Consider the following 25,826-nt stretch of genomic DNA (forward strand, 5'->3'; position numbering starts at 1 on the left):
TTTAAAACTGCATTCAGTACTTGTTTACTTCACATTTTTATTGCTGATTAAGCACTGGTACAAACATGGTGTTAAGCTGGATGCACACTAGACGATTTTCAAATCTTAACCGATTTTAAAACCACAGACAAGAAGACAGTTCAACAGCTTTTTAGCTTTATAATCCTCTGAACGCACACACTAGACAATTCGATGAGACCACACACTTGATGATTGTGACACGTGATCTCACGGACACTGACGAGATCAAACGTGATTAGAGAAAAGGTAGTTCACCCAAAATAAAAGTTCTCATCATTTATTCAAGTTGTTCCACACCTGTATGAATTTGTTTCTTCTGCTGAACACAAAGTTATTTTGAAGAATATGGATAACCAAACAGTTGACGGTAGCCATTGACTTCCATAGTATTTTGGAAATTCTTTAAAATATCTTATTTTGTACTCAACTGGAGAAAAAAAACAAAACACAAAAAACATACAGGTCTGGAAAAACATGAGGGTGAGTAATTTATGCCAGAAATTTCATTTTTGGGTGAATTATTTCTTTAACGTGTGAAGCTTTATAACCTCTTAACCCGCACGGGCCAAGGCGGGAGAGCGTGTTTAGGCATATCTGTACTTTTAATTACCTTTGTTTTGTAAAAATATTCCAAAGGCCAAAACACTCAAGATTCATGTTCCGAACTTGTTTTTGAAATCAATACACCAGAGAGGAAAGGGTTAAATGAAATGCTTAAGGACTGGCCATTTAAATTAGCACCAAACTACTGACTGCAAAAATAAATAAATAAATAAATAAAATAAAAATGATCCATGTGTGCAGCCTACTCAGACTGAATTTCTGTCTCTTTTCTTCACTTGGGTGTGGGTGGTACAAGTTATTTTAAAAGCATTTTACCAGTTTTACATGCAAGAAAAAGTGATGTGAGCGTCAAAGCACCCTGCTGATTTCCACATTCCACAATTATACAAACCTGGACAATTTAAATGTAAGAAAGCTATACAAAATATGTATTTTATTATTATTATTATTATAGGATGGATTCCAAACTTAAATCCACTCACAATAAAATTGTGAAAATGATGCTGATAAACCATCATGACACTTCAGTAACTATCATTTGTCAATCATTTGGCACAGGTAAGAACGCTCAAATTTGGCTAAATACATTTTGAATCACTGTATATTACAAATGGTGCCTCTGAGTATTATAATAGATCTACATATGTTTCAGATTTAAAGCTTGAATGTACAATAGGTTATAGACAGCCACAATTCTTGACCACCATGTTTCGATGTTTCTTGAGAATAACATTGTTGTTGTCGTCATAGAAGAGCACAGAGATGGGACTGAGTTTGGTTGGAGCGCAGCAGGCTTTGGGTACTTCATTTGGTCTTAGAAGATGAACCTGCCAAAAGAGTCAGTACAAGGATTCGTTCATTTCGAAGAAGTCTCCTGGCCTTGTAGTTCAGAAAATCACATAGAGAAATGTCTAAAGTCAGATTACGCACCAGCAGCTGGATCATGGCGTGGTTTGTGGCATTCATACAAGAGCCCAGAGGATAATCACATTCCCCATCACAATAATATGCAGAATAACCTGTAGGGGCCAAAACCCAGTCCTGAAAAAAATAATTGAAGAAATTTAATATTTAAACACTCTAACAGTACAGAGACTTCAGTGTTTTGCATGTGTTTGTTCAAGATATTAATAGTGTGGATTTTTTAGTGACTCTTTCTGCAGGTTATATCAATGAGCGAGTAGGTGAAGACAAGTGAGTCGCTGAATCGTTCACTCAATTGATTCTTTCAAAAACACTTGATTCAGTTAATTCTGCTTTAACTTGAAAATAACTTTTTCAATTGACAGAGCAAAAATGTACAGATCAATTTTCAATACTGTGTCTACAATGTAAGTGACTTATTATTTAACTTCTTGTTTGTTGTTTGAATGTGCAAATGTATGAAAGCCAGGATGTCTCACCTTCCAGCCAAGATCGCTGAAGCTGACATAGAGTTCATGTTTCTTACAGGCCTGCCGTCCGCTGCTGGCATGATTTTGGTCTGGAATAAGTTAGAGAATCACAGCTCAAAGACAAATCATTTCATATGCTCCTTTAAAGGGGTCATATGATGTTGCTAAAAAGAACATTATTTTGTGTATTTGATGTAATGAAATGTGTTTATGCGGTTTAAGGTTCAAAAAATTATTATTTTCCACATACTGTACATTACTGTTACTCCTCTATGCCCCGCCTTCTGAAACACATCGATTTTTACAAAGCTCATCGGTGTGAAAAGCAAGGTGTATGCTGATTGGCCAGCTATTCAGTGCTTTGTGATTGGCCGAACGTCTCAAGCGTGTGACGGAAATGTTACGCCCCTTGCCATACTGTGATGTGTGTCCTGGTCAAAACACCGGTGAGACTAGACAAAAACAATAAAACTATTTACAAACGAGCCATTTCATCCAGTGGGGACATAATTACGGATTATAATGACTTATACTGTGTTTTTACACGTTGTGTTACATCGCGCTGCATAAACATAAAACCATGTCTGCATTTGTGATCGGAGAAACGACAAACAACAAGCGCTGCTCTACACTGCTCAAAACTCACGTTTGAATCATCAGTGGCAAATCCTTTACATATGTAAACCTACTTACAGACTGTGAGTCAAAACAGCCGGCAATGTAGTCTTCTCTCCCAGGATCAGGAAACAGTCCTCCATAAAATGCACTGCGCACATCTAAATATTTAGTTTGAACTGTTCTGGAACAGTGTTGTAAATACAACATAACCAATGATTTCTAGTTGTGCCCTCTTTTGGAAGGCCAAACAAAGTATTTTCCCTTTCACAACAAAACGGCGTCTCCACAACATGGCGCCGGCAGCAACAGCGAGAATCAAAGTTACGCCTTCTTTCCTTGCGTGAACATTTGGGTGGTGTTATGCAAATCTTCCCACATCGTGACGTAGACGTGGGGGCGTGTTTAAACAAGGTGTATTAGGGGGCGTGGACAAGTCTTAACTTTATTATAAAGAATATCTCTTTGGGTTTGAGACTTTAGTCCTTGCAACTTTAGGGATCTTATCTATTCACGAACAGCTTGTAACACTCCAAAGAGAAAAAAAAGGAAAACTTGAAATGGCATCATATGACCCCTTTAAACACAATCTGCTTTTTAAACTGCTTATTGTGGCTTACCAAATATGCCGGGTCTGTTTGGGTGTGGTAGGTCGTACTTGGGCTTTTTCTTGCGTGGATTGTTGTGTCTCAGAGCACGGGGTGGGCGGCAAGGGGCTTGACTGGCTCTGAAGAACGTCACCATAAAAGGCTGTTTAGAGCGCGGCCCACGCCGACCCACCAGACCCACCCATGCGGCTGACAACGACCGGTCTGTGAAAACAAGATTTCAGCATTTTACCATATGACCTATGACACTGAACGTGGTTTGCTTCAATAGGTCAAAGCTGTGCCAAGATACAGACCAAATGTTTGTTGCTTGTTAGAGCAGAATTCAGTACCAGTTGGTTGCAAAAACCAAAAACTCCTTCAGTAAATTTTGTGAGACTTGGTCTAAAGATAAATCAGACAAGATTTGAAGTAGCAGTTGCAGGAAAATGTTTAACAATACATTTGAGTTTTTTTATGCATTTGGCAGATGCTTTCATCCAAAGCTACTTATATACACTGTATTCAATGTATTTAATTTAATTCAGATTACAGCTTGATACACACTGATAGCGCCATGCACTACAGTTTTTGAGATTGAAAACAAAATATTAAGTTAAATCAAGTTAGGTGGAGCAATTAAGGCAGAAGAAAATTTTTTTTTTTTAGAGTCAATACCTTAAAAGTTTATTTATTAATATTTTAATAGTATCTTTTATTTCATATATTAAAAATAAAAGTAAAAATAAATAAATAAAACATTATATATTACCTTTCTTTTATAATTTCTTTATTATTTTAATTGTATTATTATTATTATTTTTCAGGTGTCACATGGTGTCAGACCTGTAGTGAGGAGCACCATCCAATGATGCTATCATTGCCTCCATTTGTTAGCCTCCATGCTGTACATAAGAAATAGCTCACCCTCCTCAGTTTCCACATAAAGGCGAATGCCCAAGTTGCTCCGAGGGTGGAGAAGCCAGCGATTGCTCGCAGAAGTCACATCAAATGCCAGCCAACCCTCTTGCCCCGCCGGCACAGACTGCATGTCCAACAACACCAGCTCAGGCTCCCTGTCAAACCACAAGATCTTAATGTCCTGTCAGTTATAATAACCGACGATGGATCTCAGTGACATTGATGAATGCACAAAAAACTACTAAAAAGTATTTAATGTCAAGGAGTTTTGCTTCCTATACACCAAAATCACAAATCTGTATAAATGATCATATATGACGATGACCTGTGTTTTTTCTCCCTCTGGATTTCATAGACAGAGATATGGAGGGTGCGGTTTGTACGCCAACCCACAGTAAGAGTTTTATAGATGCGAAACTCCGCAGCGGTGACTGTCTCTCCCTGAGGAAGCGGAGTGAGATCGAAGCGGAACTCCTTCCAGTACGGCCGAGGCTGCAGCAGATCCTTCTCCTGCTCCACTGCGGTCAGAGACAGAGGCCAGAGAGAGAATTAAACAACAACTACCACAGAGGAGCGTATGTGTTGAGTGAGTGTGAAGACACTTGAGACATGTTGGAGGGCTGATTGGCAGAAGATGGGGAAAAAAAAAATGGAACATTTGTTCTGGTGGAGCTCAGCAGATCGGACTGACACCCCCAGCCGAGGCTAATTAGAGGCGTTGTGGACTGCTGCAGCTCAGCGCACCACCACTAATTACAGTCCAGCGCTGTATTTTTAGAGGAGTGCCCAACAGTATTTTCATCCACTTCATCTCATCTTTATTCTGCCTTTCAGTGGGGCCTGTAATTCCCCACAGCTGTGTGCCCACTACAACATCACATGGCCTGCGTGATCTGGACTGGCCTTTGTAAATGCACAATAATCAAGATTTACATTTAGAAAAGCACAGAGAAAAGGAAAACACTATATTAAAGACAACTGGCGGGAGTAAGAACTTCATGAACTCCAAAGGTAAAAAGGTTCTTTTTAAATGCTCTTTAAATCAAGTAAAAGGTGTTCTTCTATGGAATTGCTATGAAAACCACCTTTTGGACCATGCAGTATATTTTCAATATCTATTGTCTATTGGAAAAATTATTAAAATGTTCTTTAACCACTGTTAGAACCCCTCACTAAAGGTTTTTTATTTTATTTTTTAAATTACCTTGAATTGTTCACTAAAGGTTTTTGGTGAACAGTAAACCCCCCTTTTAGAAGCGTTATTTTTAAGATTGTCCGAGCACTTAGAAAAGCAAAAGATTAACATAATTTGAGACATCATTCATGTTAGTAGAACACACAGTAATGCAATAATGGATTTCAAAAGTTAGGGTTACAGTTTTGTTTAAATCACTAACCCAAGTATGAGCGATAATAATAGTGATGCCTGCCTTAGCAAACACCACTAGTTACATCTGAGAAAGGGGTGATGCTGACCAATAATAGTGGGGCAGGAAAGACGTAGAAAGAGAAGCAGTAATTGTAAATAGGATGTTAAACTGTTGTTTGTTTCGTGACAGATAAGTATCGTCTGTGTTTGGGCTGAGACAGGAAGAGATGATGGAGTGATTGTGGGTCTGTCTGAGTGAACAGACTGTATTATCAATACACACTACAAGCCTTGTCAGCTTCTCAAAATCAATGGCAAATGGCATTGTGTATGAATAACTATCTGGCTTCCAATACAGTATTTTTGTGCTATAAAACAGCATTATTTACTGTGGCCCCCAAAAAGACATTATAGGGCACTAAAAGCAGACTTAAAATGTCATTGTATTAGCTAAAATATCAAACCAAGTGGCATTAGCAAACCAATTATATTATACTTGTTCTCATTACTAACCATGTCCTAGTTATTTTTGCAATGACGTTTGTCAAGTTGAATTTCTGTGGACATATGGAAGCCTCTTACCTCCTCAAAACTAAAATAATAAGAAGAAATAAACTAAAAAAGAAGTACATAAAATAAAATTGCATTATTTACTGTAACTGTGATGTTATATCTTACAGTGATTTTGCTTCTTATTTTAAACTTGATCTCACATGTAAGACAGGCTTTCATATAAACCAGTGTTGTTAGTGTTAACTAAATATATTACTAAATATATATTTTTAATAGAAATAAAGCTGAAATAAAACATAAACATTAGATGAAAAACAAATAGAAAATAGAAATATTGCCTTGGCAACTAACTGAAATATAACAAGCTGAATTTGAAGTACTAAAACAAAGTAAAAAACTAATGAAGGCTGAATCAAAATATTAAAACAAAAGCACATAACAAAATAACTACAACTTTAAAATTAAAATATAAAAATAAAAGCTTTAAGGATAATCTTCATCAACATCTTTTGTTCATCCTTGATCAACATTACTGTCCCAAAATATAGACCTAACCCAATTCCTACCCCTAAACCTAACCCTTCCCATAATTTATTCCTAAAATCAGAAGGAAATGATAGCTGAATAACAAGGGTGTATAAACATCTTACCTTGATTGTAAGCCTAAAACTGACATTCATTGAAAACTTGTCCCTCAGTTCTGATTGGTTGATTGGAGTGTTGTTCCAGCAGCAACAAGGAGGTTCATCCAGGAACGTGTTGTACTTGATAAACCATGTTCACCGACATTAAGTTCCAGTTCCAGTTTGACAACCAGAAAGTGTCCAAAATAATTTTTTGTGAAAGTTTGCGTTTGAATTTTAATTTTGAATTTTAATTGTTGTGTTTTTTTTCTTTTAAAGGAGACGTATTATGCCCCCTTTTACATTATGTAATATAAGTCTCTGGTGTCCCCAGAATGTGTCTGTGAAGTTTCAGCTCAAAATTCCCCACAGATCATTAATTATATCATTTTGAAAATGCCTATTTTGAGTGGAAGCAGAAACACAGTTTTTCGTGCCTGTCTCTTTAAATGCAAATGAGCTGCTGCTCCCTGCCCCTTTTCCAGAATTAGCGCTAGGACCTGCTAAAAACATCTGTTTTGGTTCTGATTATCATGTTTATCGTTCTGAAATCATGCATTTTAAACCATATGAGTTTAAACTTCTGATATATGGAGTGCACACATCTGAAGCACATGGACAGAAAGCGGCTGTCACAGCATGTGAGTACTAAACTAAGTTCTCTTTCACACAGAAGTTTACGTTAAAAGTACACAAGTTACAAAAACAGTCGGTTATGTCTGTGACGGTAAACAGCTGGGAAATAAATCGCTTGTTTATTTTAGATCTGTGGCAGCAGCATTAATTACATTAATTAAATCAATAAATCCACTGCTCTTTTGTCTCCTCTGAGGCTGGAACTCTTAATAGTGTTCTGTGCTCATCTGTGCAGCCAAAGACTGAACAGTTAGCATGTTTTGCTCAAACCTTCACCAGTGCTTTAGAGCTGGTACACCGTTGTCACTTGCGAAAACAATGATGGCGCCGTGGGTATAAATGTACAGATTAAGGGGCGGTGATATTATAATTAGATCACTATGCTACGTCACCAAGGGAGTGAAATCAGACGCATTCGTTTTCTCAGACGCTTGCAGAAAAAGGCTTCCCAAAACAAAGTTAATGGGTTAATCTTTTTCATGTTTCCTTGGTTGGTAGATGCACCAGGGACCTGATTAGAGCACTTAAAACCTGGAAAAGTCTGATTTTCATGATATGTCACCTTTAAATAAATGATCCTTGGTCTAATACATTATGTAATACAATGACATTTACATATTTTCAAGAGGGCCGCTGTATAGCAATTCATGTCTTCTGTAAGTGAAGTGCGTTTAACCCTTGCCAGCTGTCACTTACCCAGGTTGACAAAGCTCATAACCGTGTCGGCCTCGCTAACCACTGTGCCGAGGGGCGGCGTGTGTGTGCTTAAAGTGGGCAGCGCCGCATGACTGACCACTTCTGGAGTGAAGCCCAAACCCAGTCCATCATCGGCCTCAGATGACACGGCATGGTAAAGGTCCAGCATGAAGAGCGGGGCGGAGGAAGGGGGCCGCAGCGGCGGGTGAGGTCTGGGCCGGCCGGGTAGTCCCAGAATGGATAAAATCTCCTTCTGCATCTCCTTCTTTTCACGACCACTGAGCCTGCGGAAGCTGGAATGAAGCACTCCTTCCACCTGAGCCCAAACACACAGCAGCATGCAGAAAGGGAGGAGGACAGGCAGAGGAAACAGTCGCTGCCGGCCTCGGGTTCGGCTGCCACAGCTCTCCTTTCTCCCTCTGCTGCTGTGTGAGGACACAAACTGAACCACACTCTCTTGTTTGTCCATCGGTGTGGCAGAAGAGCTCTGCTCCATTGCAGTGGTCTATAAAGATCGTATTTGTCTCTCCAAAACCTCTGGGTGTTTACCCGACGTCGGTCTTCTCTGAAATGGTCTGACTACTGTCTTGAAGTTCAACTCTGAACAACACTCAGACGTCTAAGCCACTCAGATTCCACAGCAGTCATCGTTATTTGGGAGAGTGCAATGTTTACTGCCACAAGCCACTCAGTTTATCGCCTTTTGACAGTCATTCCTCATGCTGTCACTTTATTTACCAAACCACAGGGCTTCTCTAATAACCTACAGTGTGCTTACAGAGATGGACGACAAACAATATCCAAGAAACTGGACGAGAAAACAAACAGGTCTTCCTAGAAGCTCAAATCCTGGACGGACTATGAATTGGACGGACTAAGCACAATGTGAAATTGAAGTCTTTAGCTAGAGTAAATAAAAGCACTGGGCCTCACAAACATCAGGTTTCAAAGGTTTGTTCTTTCTTCTTCAAAGGTTTCTGGATCAAACACAACACCTGCTTCTGCTCCTTGTGAGAAGATGAGAGTCACAACTCCAAGCTGATGTTTAAATGAAAAACAAGAAGTTACAAAACTCCCTTGCAGTAATCCATTAATATTGAGATTAAAATGTTTCATCCAATGGGTGGAAATATCCAAGACTCCTGAAAAATCCAAAATTCTAAATTTTGAGTAAGAAAATTATTTGTTCAACAGAATAGTGTTACCGTCCCAAAATGTTGTTCTGAATTGTGAAGTTGCGAGATCTCAGTGAGCTGTGGTATTCTTAGCCTGTGTGCTGCTTGCGTTGAAGGCATAATCTGAACACGGGTGACCTCCTTCCCTCCAAGATACACGCTTACGCAGAGGGAGTGTTTCCAACGACTGGATCCTCCGCCCTCTCTTCCCTAAACCCTTCTCACCTCAATCTCCATCTACCCTATCAAACAGTCTCATCTTCTACACATACCTCACAAATTGCTGACAATTATCATGTGGTTTGGCATAAAGATTTTCTCAGATGTGATCCAGCCTTTGCACAAACTAGAAATGAGTTTGTATGGCGATGGCAATATGAAAACTATATTTATATTCTGTGGTTTCAACAGTAGCCAAGAAGTGACAGAGCAACGCTGTCTTACTGAAGATAAATAGATATTTATAGAATTGGAACCTTGTTTTGCAATTAATGTATATCATGAATTACACAAAATATAAAATTACATTAAAAATGTGTATAAATATTTATATAGACATTATAAAAGTATAAATTTTAACCTAAAAAGAGGGCCATTGACATGCCATTTGTCAACTATACAAACACGCCCATTTAAAGGGAGTCTTTAATGATGTGTTTTTAATAGGAAAAAAAAACAGTTGTTTGATAAAAACAATTAAAAATGCAAAAAATGAGGGATTGTGTGTATTGATCGCAGTTGATTATAAAAATGAAATAACACTGCAGGACCGTGAGATGCCTCGAGAACTCGGCTCGGTGGGAAAGGATGTGAGTGGGTTTAAATATTTGTATATAAACACAGACACACAGCTGCAGAATGGAGATGATTGAACACCACCCTTCCCAAACCCCATCCGCTGCATCTGACCACCAAACATACACAGAGTCCAGTACAAACACACACTACTTAAGTGTGACCAACACACACGGCACAAACAAAGGTGCTCCTATTCACTCGTGGGCTCGTTTCTGAACTCCCGAACGACTGGGTAAACCTTCTAGAAAAGTGCAGTGTGTTCAAATCTCTGCACACACCAAAGGCTCATCCCCTTTTGAAGATTTAATGGGGTGTGTCATTATCTCTACTGCTTGTAATTACTGTGCCATTTCCTGTTAACTGTGGCATCCCTGCACACTCACACGTCACTCAACAATACGAAAACCAGACAGTTTTACTGCAAGCATTGTTTTAATACAAAAGAGAACAAAAAGGATTTATAATCATAACTTCTTTACTTTTACACAATTGCACCGCTGTTTCTCTCAGTCATGTCAAAAGAGTAACACAATCAAAAGGTGGATCCTTTCACGGCCCTCACCTCCCTCCCAATGACACAATAAATAAATAAAAATCACCTTTCTTCAGGTATTCATATACTTAAGCTTGTCAAAGACAAGATTCAAAGCGCTGTTTTTAACAGGGGCTACACACGCCACCCCCATCATTTATTATTTAGGGTGCTTCCGTCACGAAAGAACAAAAAGGAAGCCACTTTTGACGTCCTCTAAAGTGTGTAGTCACTGGCAAAAGGCCACCATTGGAATCATTGAGCTTCCTGGTCAGTTATAACATCTGAAATGATCAGCCAGAGAAATTCATTACGTCAGGAGCGGATGTACAAAAACAAAACCAAGAGCGATTCTTGTTGTGTTAATACTAGTCATTCTTAAGAGTTGATATGATAACTCTTCTGCAATCACAAATAAATACAGCTCTTTATTCTAGAAAAGAAACAAAATGTCAGGATTATAAATTAACCATGAAACAAACATTCACAATTGTTATCATTTTTGCATACTGTGGAAAAGCTCTGTAACATGATGTCTTTAACAAAAGGACAACTAGACTGCGAGGACACACAGAGGAGAAGACCGTCAGTGCGAGCGCGTGAAACTCGTGTGCTGTGCGCTATAGGAGTTCCTTTAAAAGGATCAAGTGTGACGTGAAGGATCTAGACTTCTCGTCACAAGAATGTTCACGCCGTGGGAAGGCTAGAGATATGTATCCTCCTCCACTTCCTCTCCGTATTACTGTGTTAATTTACCATGACAGGAACTACCACACATTCATACACACAAACATACATGAGTCCAAAAAGTCCCAGGTGTCCAGGAGGAAAACGTCTCAGTTTCCTCTTGTTTGCGGTGGCACAGACACCCAGGCGAGACTGGTCTGCATACCAGTGAAAAGGGCGAGTTTGTCCAACCAAACATGTCCAAAGTGATAACCATGCATGAGGTTTTGACAGGGTTACATATTCATAGTGAAGAATAGTGACAACCTCTGGTGCAGAAGTGACGTCCCTCCTGAGTGTCTGTGTAGATATGTCTGCTCAAACAGGATGCTCTCCATCGCACATTCAATAAAACGAAATGCCAGTCAAATTAAGGACATGATTTAGAACACAAATAAGGCAGCATTATGGTAGGTATTGATCTGGGTGGTGTAGCAGTGTGTTAGAGATGTTAAGTCTGGTCCTGTCTCGTCTGAGCGGCACGATGGCCGTCTGAGAGAGGAAGGTGTTGGTGTTCTCCTCCTGCTGGTTCAGAGTCAGTCACATAGACTGATGAGGTGGCGACTTCATTTCTTGGCCGCTGGTGTTTTAGGGCTGGGGGCCTTCTTGGAAATGGTGGGTATTTTGGAGGGTTTGGCCCCAGGCCGGCGAGGGGTGTCTGAGGTGTCGGAGCAAGCAGAGCGTGTCTCCATGAGCTCAGACGTGTCTGAAGCGTCGCTGCCCCTTCGGCTGCTGGTGCGGCTTCCAGCACGACTCCCCGCTCGACTGGCTGGGCCGCTCGTCGAGGACGGAGTGCGTTTGGTGTCTGATGAAGGAAGAGGATTCAAGTTTAAGGGTACAGTAATACGGTAAATAAGGATGTATTACAAATATAATGGAAAGCCAGATAGAAACAACACCACAATCTAAAATTTAATACTGGGAGTAAAACACATGTAAAAAATAGCAACACTAATACTGTAACTAACCCATTACCTGATCAGTAATTGGCTAGTTCATCCAGCATGTAGAGGCAGAATGTGACATTTTTTGTGCACTATGCTTTACAGAGGAGCAAGCCACATAAACTGTAATTTATTAATTTTAGTTTGGATGGATCAATGAACTGTTTAAAACAAACAACAAAATATGCCTGCACTAAAGGTTTTTTTCTTTCTGATATAGTGACTTAAATGCCACTGTTCTTCACTGTATTTTGACTAACAAATTTTGGTGGTTTCTAGTTTCATTCATTTAGAATTTAGTGTAAATTAATTGTAAATTAAAAGTCAAAAAACAATACCAAAGTATGCCAATAGACAGTTATATATTTATAATATTGTGCTGCAGGAGTGAGTCCTAAAACCAGGACACATCTGGTTCAATGGCTCCAAAGTCAATGTGTTTTCTGAATGGAGTTTTGGTTAAATAAAGTCTGTGGTTAACACAAGCTGAAGATATTTATTCTAAGACATAAAATACGTCAGTAAAACCCCCTTTGTGTTGTTAACAAGTGGCTAAATGGGACTACAGAGGTTGTCGGGGACATTAACAGGAAAACTCATCTACTTATCTACTAGTCCACTTTTATAATCATTCTCTCGCAAACTATTATAACTCAAACTTTCCAACTTGTAGATCTTAGAGACTGAAAGGGAGGTGGTGATGATGAAGTCATGTCACCGTGTTAATGTTCATCTATAGCCTACCTTTAGCTTTTTACTTCAGCTGTTTGTAGATAGGATTCAAAATTCATAAAAGTTATTTGTGAAGATTATCTTGAACGTAAAAATCACAAACTTGTTGGTTGCAGCACTAAAATATATTGCCCTCTTAAATGGCTTCAATATAGTACTTTTTGTTATTAGCTTGGAGTGTAGCTAACTATGTTTCCCAGAAGAGTCTGTTTGTACCCTCAGTTACACCTTCATTCAAGTTTATATGTATAGAGCTTTTCACAATACTGTTTCAAAGCTGCTTTAAAGAAAATGCTTGTTGCACTTTCAGTGTACTTTGTGATGTTAAACTTTTAGTGTAGCTTTCCCAACACTGGAGATTACATCAATTCACATCAGTTTAAAAAGTCTGAGAGATGCAGCTCAGGGTTCGTACCGGAGCGTCCAGGTTTAGCAGCGGTTGGTGTTCCACCGTTCTCACCAGTTAAGGAGCCACGGCTTGAATGGAAAGTCGGTCTTTTCAGCTTAGATGTGGAGCCTCCCTATAAAAGCAAAGAGAGAAAGTTTATTACAAAAGGCCAGATTTTTCCTGTGTAGCTACGGATAATAAAACTAACAGATAAATCTGGTAAGATTGAGCTAAAAGTAACTGGAATTTGTTTTCTGGAAAAATCCAGCTACTTTTGGTTACGTTCTACCAGACTCTCTACCAAGACCTGGATGATGAAAAACTGTCATCACATAAGAGGGTTTAACAGAATCATTTGTGAAACTGTTTCTCAATCTGTCTGTTGTCACACTGGAGACTAAGCTGCATAAGGTCACAGTCTACACTCAACATATAAGGGTCACAGAGTTGAGAGTCATCGACCTCAGGTCCTTCCCAATTGCTGAGATCAGGCCGCACTTAAAGCTTTTACTGTTAGTGTGCTAGGGCACTGGGAGGGGGCAGTGTGTTACCTCATGCCCAGGGGTCTGGCTGTGCTCTGGGCAGGACTGGCACTTGGTTGGTGTTGGAGTTTTACTGTGTGCCAGCCAGGGCTTGGCATAGCCACGAGATTGGGATTGGGAGGACTGGGAAATGCGGTAGCAAATAGGACAAGGAAGAGCCAAGTAGCAAAAAAGCAGTGGGAAGAAGCCAGGATAATTGGAAAAAGAGTAAAGTGGAGGGAGGCAATGCAGCATGGCAGAGAATAGTGTTTTTGTAGGTAGGTGGAGATGAGAACAAACAGGGAGGAAGGGTGGAGGGAGGCACATTTTCCAAGCAAGGGAGGGGAGAGGGACAAAAAGACAAAGAACAAATAAAAATCTCACAGATGACAATATGATTTTGACATGCAGAGACAGTTGTGATCATGTCCTGATCCCAAAACAACAATGTAAACAAACACCACAGTCAGAGACACAGAGAAACCATCCACCAAAAAGGAGACATCACACTGCTGATTTCAAGAGTCAAGAATCTAAAGGATTGGTGACAAGATTGCTGTCGCCTCATATTTTTGTGGAAACTGCATTTTTTCCCCCAGTACTTTTTCTATTCAAAAGTTCAAAAGAACAGCATTTACTTGAAACAGAAATCTTTTGTAACATTGTAAATGCCTTAACTGGCACTTTCAATCAATTTAAAGCATCCTTGCAAAAAAAAAAAAAAAGAAATTGTGGTGTGTATTGAAAAAATCCAAAAAGGTTGCCACTGTATTAAACCAGTATTAAAAACTTTGTTCATATTTAATATAGGGCCTAATGAATTAAAAGTTTCTGGGAACATTTTCTTAGATACATCTTTTCAGTGTTTAGACTTTAGATGACAACATAAAATACAAGCAATCACACACATTCAAATACTCATGAAACACAGATGTATGTAAAGACCATGAAGAACACTATGAAGTATAATGTTGTGTGTTATGCGAAAAAGGACATTAATTACCAATGCTTTTGCAAGAGAATCTACTGTGCCCAACTGTAAAGAGTCTGCAAGATCCTTCTCATTATAATTGGATCCTGTCTCCTATTTTGTACTGCATATATATATATATATATATATATATATATATATATATATATATATATATGTATATGTATATATGTAAAGACATGCACATATCTGTTATGCATCAGCATCTTCAGGGCAGTAGTAATTTTAAGATTTTATCTCTTGTTTTTGTAAAATGCTAAACATCATTACCGATTCTGCAAATGCTGTCTATACAAATGCTTGTAAACAAGCACAACTGTATATCTAGATACACTCTGATTAAATGTTCACTCCAGTTCAAATGTTTTGGGTCGGTAACATTTTTAAGATTTTTTTTTTTTTAAGAAGTCTCTGATGCTCACCAAGGCTGTGTTTGTTTGTGTTTAAATTTTGTAAAAAAATAAATTTTTTTTAATTTTTTTTTAGTTTTTTTTTGGTTTTTTATAATTCAAAATATAATCTGAGATGGCAAACCTAAATCTTTTGAAAGTACATAATGTTATTTTTGTTAAATTAAATGCATCCTTGCGGAATAAATGCATTATCGTCTTTCAAAAAAAAAAAAAAAAAATCTTACTGACCCCAAACCTTTGAACGGTAATGTATGATACAACAAGTAAACTGTGTGAGACTGATGCAACCTTCACATTTTTCATGAAGATATATATATGTATAAGCATGCTCCCACAACAAACAGTAAGTATTGGTCATATTCTTATGGAGTGTAATATGGTGTCACTCACCCTTGAGGAGGCTGTGGGCGTTGCGGGCGCGGAGGGTAGAGAGGCGCAGCTGTGGGCACTGTGCGATGCAGATGAAGATGAACGGGTGGGCGAAGCAGTGCGTGACGAAGGTTTGGATCGCCGCCCCCGGGACCGGAAGGCCGTCAGACCCTCTGGAAGAATGAACTTTTCTCGAAGCTCCAGGTTGGTACGTCCACGAGCTGCAGAAGATAAAAGGAGGAAAAATGAAATCAACTGCTAGGCCGTAAGGTACGATGATTAGGCGGAGAGCAGTGTGAGTGGAGAGAGTCAGCACTTCCTCCGGCCCACTGCTTTGACTCAATGCACACAGAGGGATCGGTATACCCACTTTAAAAGCGGTCAGTGTGCGTGGTGGACACGATGCAGAAGGTTAACAGTGAAGTGAGTCAGAGCAAGCATCTTCAAAACAAGAACTCACTTAAAAAAAAAAAAAAAAAAAAAAAAGGGGAAAAAGCACAGCTTCCCTCAGCCCACCACATAAAATAGTGCACACGCATAAACAGTGTCAACAGACACCTGAGAGTCATGCCTGATAATGCTTTTAGCAAACACTGAAAACCAACACAAGCCTTCATGGAGCATTCTCAATAACAGATACCCAACGTAGCAGCCCTTGCAAAACACAGACCAGAGCAGCCAGCTGACAGAGAGAGAGAGCGAGAGAGTGAGAGTGAGAGAGAGAGAGAGAGAGTGAGAGAGTTAGAGAGAGAGCGAGCGAGCGAGTGAGAGAGAGAGAGAGAGAGAGAGAGAGAGAGAGAGAGAGAGAGAGAGAGACAGTGAGAGACAGCTGACAGAGAGAGAGAGAGAGCGAGAGAGTGAGAGAGAGAGAGAGCGAGAGAGAGAGAGCGAGAGAGAGAGAAAGAGCAGTAGCTGTGGTCAGAAGTTCTCTGTTATGTCCTCAAGACATCAGTGTTGGGGAGTATCTAACTAAAAACAGACAATTCAGTTACATTTTTCAGTAGTGTTACAATAGGACATAGCAGGTAGCCTTACATATGAGCAAAATGCAACAATCAAACACCACTCCATTATTCTGGGATCTTAGGTAATCGTTTAGATAAATCATAGCGCAAAGTCCCTGCATAGTATTTTTTGCCTACTCTTTTGTAGCAATACATTTAATCAAATGCTGCTGTTCATCAATGTTTTCAACAAAGTTATATAAATGTAGGGTGTTCTGTTACTGTTAACTAAAATTAAACGTAAACTATTACATATTTTTCATTAATTAAAAAAAGCTAAATATGAATAAAATATAAAAATTAGAATGTTGCCTTGGCTAAAATAAGCAAAAGTTGAAGGACTAAAAACTACTGATAAAAATAAAGCCAAATAGAAACACACATAAATAAATAAATAAATGACAAAAGCACATTACCAAATTACTAAAATGTAAAAAAAAAAGCTAATTTAATTTATTAAAGCAAATACAAATATACATTAAAAAAAACTTTAATAGTGTAACAACAATACTAAAATGACACTGGTTTCCAATTAGTTGTATTTATTAAGCCAATTCTCCTCAAGTTTAGCAGGTGTCCAAACCACAGATGTAGTTCATCACATTAATCACCAACCTGACCCACTAATATTTGACAACTACAAAGTGTCACAATTCTTCTGTCTTTACCCAGAACGATGATTCAACTGCTGTATTATCTAACAAATGTCTTTTTAAAAATGTTTTGCTTGAAAATGACCTTGTGCTGTCTTTCTTAAAATAAAATAAAAGCCACTTGATTTGACATTGTCATAAACTATCTGTGGTCAGCCACTTACATAGTTTTGTGTCCTTAGCTACTGTTTTGGTATTAGTGTGTAGTGTGGCTAATACATTTTTCAAAAAGTGTGATTCTACTGTACGTTAACTACTTTAAATTATAAGTAGCTTTTAGCTTGGCAAGCTACAGTTTCAAAGTAGCTTCCCCAACACTGCATGACACTCACTTTTCCATCAAACCCAGTCAGAGCAGGGCAGTTGATAACTGCCGCACCATATAATTTCCTCTCCACAAACCTGGTGGGGCCTGTAATTCATTTCTCCATGAGTAATTGCTCTTTAAGAGTTGCTTCAAACAATATTAGAAACCCCAAGCCTGGCCACACCCTGGGTCCTGGATGCTTTTACACTCGCAATATTCATCCAGGACACACATGAAAGGAATCGAGTCTAGGCCTGGCCAAGCCTGGTTTGAATGGTTAGCATGATGCTAGCTGACACATAAACCTCACACGCTCACACACCCCACATATACTAAAAGACGCAGCAGTGATGGGATGGACCCGAAGCTGGACAAACAGGTTCAGAGGCTCAGAATGGAATAGACAGACAGATGCCGTCAAATAGGAAGAGTTAAGAGGTGAGAAAGGAGAGAAGATGAAGTACCTCTGCAGCAGAAATAGCCAGGAGTGACCGTCACTGAGAGACACAAGAGACAACATGAAAACACACATTCACACCATCCCGCAGAAAGAGTCACATACGCACACTCACGTTCTGTTGAAAGGGTTAGTTCACCCAAAAACGAAAATTCGGTCATCGTTTACTCACCTTCAGTTCCTTCCAAACATGTATAAATGAGAAATTTAGCAGATGTAAATCACCTTAAATTGATTTGTGTCTAATGTTGCTGATGTTAAATCTAGCATTCCTCATTTACTTGCACTGTATAGAAGAGCAGCTTAAACATTCTTCAAAATATCTTCTTTTATGTTTTGCAAAAGAAAAAAGTCATACATGTTTAGAAAGATGTTTGGGTGAACTTTTCCATTAAGATTTCTTGCTTGGCAACAAAAGAGAATAAACTGTCTACAAACACCATTCTTGGAATAAAAATATGCATTAAGTATCTCAAATCAAAATGCAGGAAGTTATGTAAACACGCCAGAGTTCTCAATGCGCAATTGATTCATTATGAGCCCAGGCGTGAGGGTGGGGGCCGATTAGATCAGTGTCACGGTCAGCAAAGCACAGCAAAGCAACATAGAACCAAACGAGGTGTGAGTGAAACAGAAGGAAACCAAATGAGTGAAAAAGAAGAATATCCGAACTAGAAGGAGAGAGAAAAACCCAACCTATGCGAGATGATATGGAGCTGCTGGAGTCAGAACGGAGGATTTTAAGTCCTGGATGTTGCACTGGGGAGAGATAAAGAGAGATAGGGGAAGGGGAAGAGAAAGAGAGAGGGAGAGACCTAAGGAACATGCACCATGCACTACAATTGTACGAAATAAAAAAGAAGGATGCCAGGGAGAAAGAGAAGGAAAGAAAAGGCCAAATGTGTAGGCCATGCACATAAAAAAGAACCACCGTGGGAAAGAGGTCAGGAAGTAATAGGAAGTGATGGAAGATGAAATGAGTGAACTCGGATAGTACTGAAAAGATGAGAACACTCATAAAAAAGAATGAATACATGAGTGAAAGATGATGAGATAAATGATAAAAGTTTAGAGTGGAAATATGAATAATGCTGTGTCAACAACTCTGTCAGTGTTGAGCACTTCCTGGAATCAATTTCATGTCCCTAAAGAGCAAGTTTCCTCCAGCTGTTATGCCAGACTTACCTCGACAAGGATCGTTCTTCACCAGGAATTCATCCAGCGCCATCCACCCTCCTCCAACTCGAACCATGACGGTACTGCGCAGGATTCGAACAAGACGCAGCTGCTGTGAGTCTCCGAACTGAGGAAAGGCAAAGGAAAGAAGAGGAAGAGTGGAGAGGAAAGAACGTGGACAGAGAGAGATAAAGGGTTATAATTTCATGTCTTATAAAAGGCTAGTCCACCCAAAAATTCTGCTCATGTTGTTCCAGACCGGTCATTTTTAGTGTGAAAAAAAAAAAAAAGAGAGAGAAATTTTTGAAGGACTTGCATTTTTTTTTATACGATTTTTATGAAAGTTCCTCAAAATTTTTCCATTTATGTTTCACAAAAGAAAAAAAAACAGACGTTTGGAATAACATGAGGTTTAGCAAATAATCTAAACTACAATGGGTGAACTATTCTTTTAAGATCATATTCAAATGAGTTAATTATACTAATTATATTATGAAGCACCAGGCAAATCAAAGGAAATCACACCGACATGCAGCAAACCTAAATTTTTAAGTTCTACATGATTAATGTTAAAGCTTGCCCAGCTCAAATCCCATCTCTACAATAAACACCACACCACAGCAATTCTCTAGAATTTTTCTCTGAATGTTTGTCCTTTTTTTACTTCAAAGAATTGCTTTGGCTGAAGGTTTATTTTCTCTAAGTTAAGAAATCAGCCACTGGATAGTTTTCCTCCACCAAAAGCCAAAGAATTCATAACAGAAGGCCCTGTAAATCTGAACCATTTTCTGATCATGATAAATCATTTTCAACAAAAAAAACAAGCACATCCCAACCACAACACATAAGCTGAACCTTTGAAATCTGCCTCTGGATTTGAAAGTGTATATAAATGCATTTAATATTTTGGCAAAAGTACTGCATTTTTTGTCTCCCAGACAGGAAATGCCCACTGAGAAAGCAGGAAGGCACTAAAGAAATCCCCATTTCAGACAGCAGCCAAGAATGTGGGCTGTCCACGGGGAATTCTTAGCTAGTCCATGCAGAAACTGTCCTGTATACTGATTTAGATCTGGCTGTCTGAAAAACCCCAGAATAAAAGACCAGCTTCTGCAGTGGGAACTGTGCAAAGGCAACAGATTTCAGAGAACATGCCACAAACACACTGTTCACTTTACCTGATTCCCAAGGAAGAACTACAAAAAGTCCGGTGCACATGGAGGTGGAATAAAACAAGAGGAAAGAAAAGAAAAAAAAGTGTGAAATAACAGATACAGACATAAACACATTAACCTTTTATTTGGGTATAATGATTCATTTCCTTTTAACTATTCCTAAAGATGGCATACAATGGAGGAAATGCCCACGGGGAGCATGGTGATTTGCTGTTATAAGCAGGGTAGAGTGCTTGTGAATGGCTGCTTGAAAACAAACACAATGAGGCCACCACAGAAGGTGAAGTAGTAAAAAGACAGACAAAGACGGACAAACATCAGGATGTGGAGTTAGCATCGTGGGTCTGTAGCCTGTGCAATGCAATAAGTTAGTAAACAGTCTTGTCAAAGATCATTAACCAATGGATAATGATGCTGAGGCATGATCTTGGCTGCAGCAGCCACGCTGATGGGTTGATCATTAGTTGGGTGTGAAGTGTTATGGTGGTATTGCTTACACACACAAAACTGTCAAGGTATCTCTATTCCAAAATGACCAAGTCATACTGATGTAACTGAAAGAGTGTGATGATGGTTAGAGTCGTAATATTACAATTGCAAGCTTGGGAATGATCTGAATGAGTAGGTGTGGTGATAAAGCAGCTCATTTATATACCTTTATAAATGTCATATTAAATGCATTAAAACTTTCAGACTTGAATTCTTGCTTGATTATTATTATTTGGCTCCAGATTCTCACCCTGTACTTGTTCTCTCCAATCTGCTCCACCTGAAACCTCTTGGCACACTTGCACTGGGCCACTTGTCTGGTGACCTGGGATACAAAAAAATGTGGATTTAATTCAGCTTAAACGCATCAAAAGTACATTATCATGCCAAACCCACAAAATTAGTTTTCTTGTCATCGTTCATACCTCATCCTCGATCTTATCAGCATCTGTTGTTGGTCTGTAAGCATCTTTGTTAGGGTGCAAAGCAGCCACAAATTCGTAGTAGTCGATGTAACCATCACAATCACGGTCAAAGATATCAGCAACAGCAGTCATCTCCAGCCTGCTGGTAGGGAACTCTGCAAAAGAAAAAAAGAAAGCATAGTTAAACTGGGATTTAAAAAAGGTACATGAAGACTAAGATTAGCAGGCAAGTCCATGAGGCCGTACTTGATGCCAAGATGCCGTCAATAAACTCTTGGCGAGTGATCTTTCCATCCTGGTCCTTGTCGATTCGTCGGAAGAAGTCCATGACTCGAGACTTCTTGTGGTTCATCCAGCGCATGTATTTCTTCCTCCACACATCAAAGTCAAAGTTGGCAAACTCTTTAAGCTGTGGGTGAAGAAAAGTCATGAGCTATTACTTCTACTGTTCAGATTTCATCATTTTAAATCACTTATTTTACTACTATTTCACAAAGAGTTAAAAAAAATTTTTTTAGCAATAATAATAGATGCAATACCTCCTCTAGTCTGTCGAGAGCATCATTCAGCTTGCGCTGGCGATCGAGGGCGAGCAGCCACACTTGTTGCCAGTGGGAGCAGAGCTGGGTGAGGCGAGGGTTACCACCGGTTACCTGTACGGAGTGCTGTTGTTGCTGCTGCTGCTGGTGTTTTCCTGTAGGGAGGGCACAGAAGAATATGTTCAGAATAGCATACTACTGTACTAAGTGAATTCTAAGGTATATTAGTATGCATACTATGCACAGCATACACGTTTACTGTACATATGGAATACCTTAGTGACTGCATACACAAAGCACTGTACCTTAAATTTCTATTTTTATAATTTTTATTCTTTATAATTGATTTATCTCTTTTACATACTATTTTAAAAACACAATAGGCAGTATACAGTATACACTGCACAGTATTAAGCAGTGAGCGCAGTTATTGAAGCTCAAATCTACACTTCTGCTCAAATGTTGCAATAATTGAATATTTCATAAAATTTTACTGTATTTTTAATCAAATAAAAAAAAAAAAGCCCTCCAGCATAAGATACTACTTTTAAAAACACTGAAAAAAATAAAAAAGATCATACCAACCACAAACATTTGAACAGTAACGAATGTAAAGGTTTTGTGTTTGTATGCAGCATGAGTGCACATGAGGATAAAGTCTCTTACGGGCCCCTCTCCTGTCTGACAGGCTGCTGGGATGTTCTGCTGGTTTCCTCTTGTATGTCTTTGTCACTTTGTCAACATCAGGCTGTTTTCGCGTCATTTCTTCCATAAACACCTGATGGAAGAAAACAAAACCAATAAGAAACCTCTCAGCACTAAACAATGCAATTAAGGGACCACTGATGAATGGAGGTGTCCCGCTCACCTGATGCTCTGTAATTAGTGTCTTCAGTTGAGTAATGTCCTGGGGGAGTGGTTCAGTATCACGCTGCACCAGTGTGGTCTCCGCCCACTGTAGCCATGACAACAGCTCCTCCAGTAGTGTAGCATTGTTGAGCAATTCGGTCAGGGCCGTCTCCAAGCGCTGCTCGTGCTGTTTGGCCCATGTCAGCACCTGTAGTGCAAACATTATAATATAACATTTGTATTATATACGCACTTCAGATTTGTTACAATAGGTTGAGACATTTGGTTGACTATCATTTATTCAACTTTTGGCCCAGACGGGCTTCATACCTCTTCAAAGCGAGCTCTGATGATGGTGATCCAGTGTTTGATGGTTGTGATGCAGTCTGGGTGGCACACAGCTAGGATGGCTTCACCCATGCCAGCAGCTTTATTGACATCCACTCTCTTCTCCTCCACCGTCTGCATGAAATCCCGGTGTGTGTGAAGTAGCGCCTGCAGAGTCTCTACCTCCTCTGGCAGGACGCCCCGGAAACGCAATGTTTGCTCCGCCTCCGAAAGCCACTCCAGCAACATCTGAACAGCTGTGCGGAACTCCTCTGCCTGCAGAAAAAGAGAGACAAAACAGAAGAAAATATTAGAAAATAAAATAAATACACTACTCTTGGTTTTATTCAAAATCTATAAAACAGTCAGACGTACCTGTTTGAGGGCCTGCTGGAGGCGAGTCTGTTTTGAAACAGACAGGGCACAGACTGTTTCCCAGCGGTTGCTAAGCTCCTGCAGTTGAACTTTGACCCAGGCGGTGTCGTCCCGGCCCGTCTCCATCAGCTCTCGGGCAGACCGCTTCAGAGCCTGTACACTACTGGTCCTTTTTCCCAGCTCTTTCTGGAACACCTGAGGAACAATAAATAAAGCACTACTGCTTAAAACTCTGTCCTACACAGAAATGCCTAGTATAAAGTCTCATTCAAGCCTCACTGTGTCAGTGATGACACAATGTGATCAAAAAATATTGAGAAAAAATAATGAATATTAAGTAGTAAATTGTGAAAGTGGTTGCAGTATTGAGAGAAATCAGTCAATATCAAATAAAAATGTTGATTTAAAAATATACATATTTTCAGTTTCAAGTAACTGGTCTTGACTCTTACTAATCCTAATGGTATCGTCATTTTCAGACTGTTGTGGTAATTGGTAAAAAAAATGATTAAACTGTGAGTAAAAATTTTATGAATTAATTGTTATTAATGACTAAATAGGAAATTTGTTGATGCAAATCTTTCCTGAGAATCACCCCATTAGTACCTTATGGGAGTCCATTAGGTTGGAAACAAGATCCAGATCTCCATGGACAGGCTGGTCCTCTGCAAGCTGAGGTTCCACACGATACAGCCAGTCAACTAGTGCCTGGAGAGCCTCAGCAAACTGACCTGAGAACAAGAGGGCTTCCTCCAACTTGTGTTGTCTGAGGAGAAAACATTCCAAATTATTTTCTTTTCTTCACTTCATTCATCATTCAATCATTCCCAAATGGGTGAAAGTCATATGGCAGAATATCTCACCTCTCCACACTCTTTCCACAAACTGTGTCCCATTTGTCACGGACCTCGCCCAACAAGTTGTCCAGTTTTTGCGTGTCTGCTGGCAGTGTGGCCTTGTCTCTCATGGCCTTCCCAGAGCGCACTGTGGTGTCATACACTGGCTGCTTGGAGCCAAGAGACTTCTGGAAATCCTGCAGTACAGTGATTAACAGATAGAGGGCATGAGAGACAAGTCTGAAAGTTTTCAACTTCACAAAGCATTTTAATGCATGCTTGCATGCTGTACCTTATGTTTGGCCAGCTGGATTTTAATCTTGTCAGGCTCATTAGAGATTTCCAGCTCAGAGTCCAGCCTGCTCTCTGCTTCCTCTAACCAGTCTGTCAGTTTCCTCCAGGCCTCATGAAACTAGACATGAGAAGACTACCAACATCAGACGGAGAAAGGCATGATCAGAACAACACAGACAGAGTGAGGTAAACCAAAACGTACCTGTTTGGCTCTCTTGCGGGCCTCATCCAGGTGGCGTCCTCGGTCTAGTGATCTCTGCACCAGTTTGTCCCAGCGGGCCTGTACACTGAGCAGCAGGTTCTTGATGAGAACCACATCCTGTTTGAGACTGGCAAAGCGCAGCTGAGAGCCAGCTTTCTCCAGAGCCAGAACCTGCTCTCTGTGAGTGTTCACCTCATTCACAAACACCTGAAATATACAGGAATGAAGACAAGGACTTAAGTTACTCAAAAGAATTAAATTCTTTTACATAAACAGTAGCACGTTTCTCCTCTTATCAAAAGCAAAAAAAAAAAGATGTATACTACTTAAGCAAGTCACATTTTCTGCCCAACCTTGTGTTCATCTATCTGGAATAGGACGGTGTCGAGAATGAGGCTGGGTGGCTGAGCCATGTTGAGAGTCTGCTCTGCCTGTGTCAGCCAGTTTATGGTGTCCTGCAGGGAGGTCTGGAATCCTGTCGCCAACGAGACAGCTTCCTCCAGTTTATCCTGTGAAAAGAGATGAACGCAGAGGCATTTTAGGATTGGAATGCAAAATAAGATACTTCATTCATCTGTTCATTTAATGATCAAATCTGTTATTTAAACATGGATGTAAGGAATCTGTCTTTGGATCCCTCACCCTTCTGTCATCCATTTTGGTATTGAAACTGGCCCACTTGTTCTGTAGCAAGGCCAGGTTTTGCTGGGTCTGGGTGGTACCAGGTCCAGCATCGTCCCCTCCTCTGGCCAGCAGAATGGACTCTCCCTGATCCAGCAGTCGATGGTACTGCTCACTCCTCTGGGTCAATTGAGCCTCGAGCTCCTACAAACACGAAAGAGCAGGATAAGTTAATAATACATAACTATATTAAATATAACTAATAGATGAAAAAACTTTATCGGATATTTGAAATTTTGGAAACTAACTGAAATAAAATGTTTAAGTAAATTACTAAAACCAATAAATTAAAGCTAAATAGACATGACATAAAAACAAAACTAATAAAAATGACAAAAGCACAAAATCACTAAACCTTAAAAAAAACATCTCATTCAAAATATTAAAATGCACTCAAATAACACTCTTAACAAATAACAATATAAAGCAATTAGGCTTTTCCTAACATAATTTCCTAACAGAATGCATTCATTTCATGTAATTTCTAAATAAATAAATATTTGTTTTGT

General features: G+C 39.5%; 2 protein-coding genes across 2 annotated transcripts in view; both read right to left on the bottom strand.

The window, feature by feature from the left end:
* Window positions 1-440: 440 nt before the first annotated feature.
* LOC109111631 (bone morphogenetic protein 8A-like) lies at window positions 441-10,186 on the bottom strand. Its single transcript, XM_019124588.2, has 7 exons — window positions 7,940-10,186; window positions 4,428-4,620; window positions 4,109-4,257; window positions 3,215-3,406; window positions 1,989-2,068; window positions 1,516-1,626; window positions 441-1,412 (listed from the first exon to the last, which is right to left on the bottom strand). Exons 1-7 carry the CDS (start codon window positions 8,433-8,435, stop codon window positions 1,263-1,265), a joined length of 1,371 nt encoding a protein of 456 aa, XP_018980133.2. The 5' UTR covers window positions 8,436-10,186; the 3' UTR covers window positions 441-1,262.
* Window positions 10,187-10,325: 139 nt separating this feature from the next.
* The window catches only part of LOC109048530 (microtubule-actin cross-linking factor 1-like), a 160,741-nt gene continuing 145,240 nt past the window's right edge, over window positions 10,326-25,826 (bottom strand). The window contains 20 exon segments of the mRNA XM_042776931.1: window positions 10,326-11,975; window positions 13,262-13,367; window positions 13,786-13,899; window positions 15,550-15,749; window positions 19,135-19,252; window positions 20,304-20,321; window positions 21,040-21,114; window positions 21,215-21,369; window positions 21,461-21,623; window positions 21,754-21,908; window positions 22,420-22,531; window positions 22,622-22,810; window positions 22,933-23,205; window positions 23,305-23,499; window positions 23,911-24,070; window positions 24,168-24,337; window positions 24,433-24,552; window positions 24,637-24,843; window positions 24,990-25,145; window positions 25,279-25,461. Of these exon segments, the coding sequence (XP_042632865.1) occupies window positions 11,737-11,975; window positions 13,262-13,367; window positions 13,786-13,899; window positions 15,550-15,749; window positions 19,135-19,252; window positions 20,304-20,321; window positions 21,040-21,114; window positions 21,215-21,369; window positions 21,461-21,623; window positions 21,754-21,908; window positions 22,420-22,531; window positions 22,622-22,810; window positions 22,933-23,205; window positions 23,305-23,499; window positions 23,911-24,070; window positions 24,168-24,337; window positions 24,433-24,552; window positions 24,637-24,843; window positions 24,990-25,145; window positions 25,279-25,461 (3,108 nt within the window). The 3' untranslated portion in view covers window positions 10,326-11,736.

This window comes from Cyprinus carpio, chromosome A19, assembly GCF_018340385.1.
Source record: "Cyprinus carpio isolate SPL01 chromosome A19, ASM1834038v1, whole genome shotgun sequence".
In the NCBI taxonomy this organism is placed as follows: Eukaryota; Metazoa; Chordata; class Actinopteri; order Cypriniformes; family Cyprinidae; genus Cyprinus; species Cyprinus carpio.

Bases quoted from the DNA above. Each gene is read 5' to 3' on its own strand.
- LOC109111631 (XM_019124588.2), bottom strand. From the start codon at position 8,435: ATGGAGCAGAGCTCTTCTGCCACACCGATGGACAAACAAGAGAGTGTG. The intron at 3,407-4,108 runs GTGAGCTATTTC...TTGTTTTCACAG, and splicing joins TTATGTGGAAACTGAGGAGG to ACCGGTCGTTGTCAGCCGCA. The intron at 1,627-1,988 runs GTGAGACATCCT...TATTTTTTTCAG, and splicing joins TCAGCGATCTTGGCTGGAAG to GACTGGGTTTTGGCCCCTAC.